This window comes from Sinocyclocheilus grahami, unplaced genomic scaffold (genome assembly GCF_001515645.1).
Source record: "Sinocyclocheilus grahami isolate Dianchi unplaced genomic scaffold, SAMN03320097.WGS_v1.1 scaffold3983.1, whole genome shotgun sequence".
In the NCBI taxonomy this organism is placed as follows: Eukaryota; Metazoa; Chordata; class Actinopteri; order Cypriniformes; family Cyprinidae; genus Sinocyclocheilus; species Sinocyclocheilus grahami.
This window is the reverse complement of record NW_015509008.1, coordinates 16325-17376: the sequence shown is the minus strand read 5'-3', so window position 1 is coordinate 17376 and position 1052 is coordinate 16325. Positions and strand designations below refer to the sequence as shown.

General features: G+C 32.2%; 1 protein-coding gene across 1 annotated transcript in view; it reads left to right on the top strand.

The window, feature by feature from the left end:
- Positions 1–395: 395 nt before the first annotated feature.
- The window catches only part of LOC107576591 (nardilysin-like), a 5191-nt gene continuing 4534 nt past the window's right edge, over positions 396–1052 (top strand). The window contains exons 1-4 of the mRNA XM_016262742.1: positions 396–402; positions 588–674; positions 759–878; positions 961–1012. Coding sequence (XP_016118228.1) covers positions 396–402; positions 588–674; positions 759–878; positions 961–1012 — 266 coding nt within the window. The remainder of the gene's footprint in view (positions 403–587; positions 675–758; positions 879–960; positions 1013–1052) is intronic.

Genomic DNA, 1052 nt, shown 5'->3' with positions numbered 1-1052 from the left:
GAATCTTTTAAGTGTGACAAATATGCAAAAAATAAAAAAAACAGGTAGGGGGCAAAAACCTTTTCACACCACTGTAAATATATATATATATATATATTTATTTATATACACACACACATATATAAGATAATTGAATAAATATTAAGAACAACAAAGAAAATGTTCATGATGTACACTGATTAAATAAATCAAAGTTAGTAATACTTATAAAGAAAAACATTGGTGATGTGGCACAAATAAATAAAAGTTTTTAATAAATTATTATTATTTTTTTTACTCTGCAAGTGAATTTAGGCATCACAGCTTTATAATGGACTATGAAAATGGATATTCAATTTTGAGGTTTGCTAAAGAGTCCATTTAACAGTGTTGTTAAATTATTAGTGATTTTAAAGATGAAAGGTGAGCATTAGATGACGGCAAAGCTGTTCTAAATGTAAAAATAAAGGAAATTAGCATGCACAATTGAACTTACAATATTAATCTTAAAAAATTCTAATATCGGCTGATAACCAATATGGTACTGATATACCACGCATCAGTTTATTATTTTGACTTAATATTCATGAAGTGTTCTACCCACACAGATATTCCACTAGAATACCATGATCTTTGGGCTGGAGATTTCCCGCTGAACCCGGACCTTCACCTCCCAGCTGAGAACAGGTTTATAGGTCAGTTTCAGTCCCATTCCATTAAATGGCCATTCATCCTTTTCTTTACGGCAGTTTTTCACATCTGTTCTTATCTGTTCACAGCCACAGATTTCACCCTCAGAACATCAGACTGTCCTGACACGGATTTCCCAATCAGAATAATTGACAGTGAGAGAGGCTGTCTCTGGTTCAGAAAGGACAACAAGTTCAAGATACCCAAAGGTAGCTTTATAATGAGACAAACTTTAAAAAAAACACAATGTAATATTCATAATTATGTTGTTGTGTCTGTATTTTCCGGTAGTTTATGCATGCTTCCAGCTGCTGACCCCATGTATACAGGAATCTCCCAAAAAGTGAGTTGTTTCTCAACAAATTTAATTAATATTTCTGTCC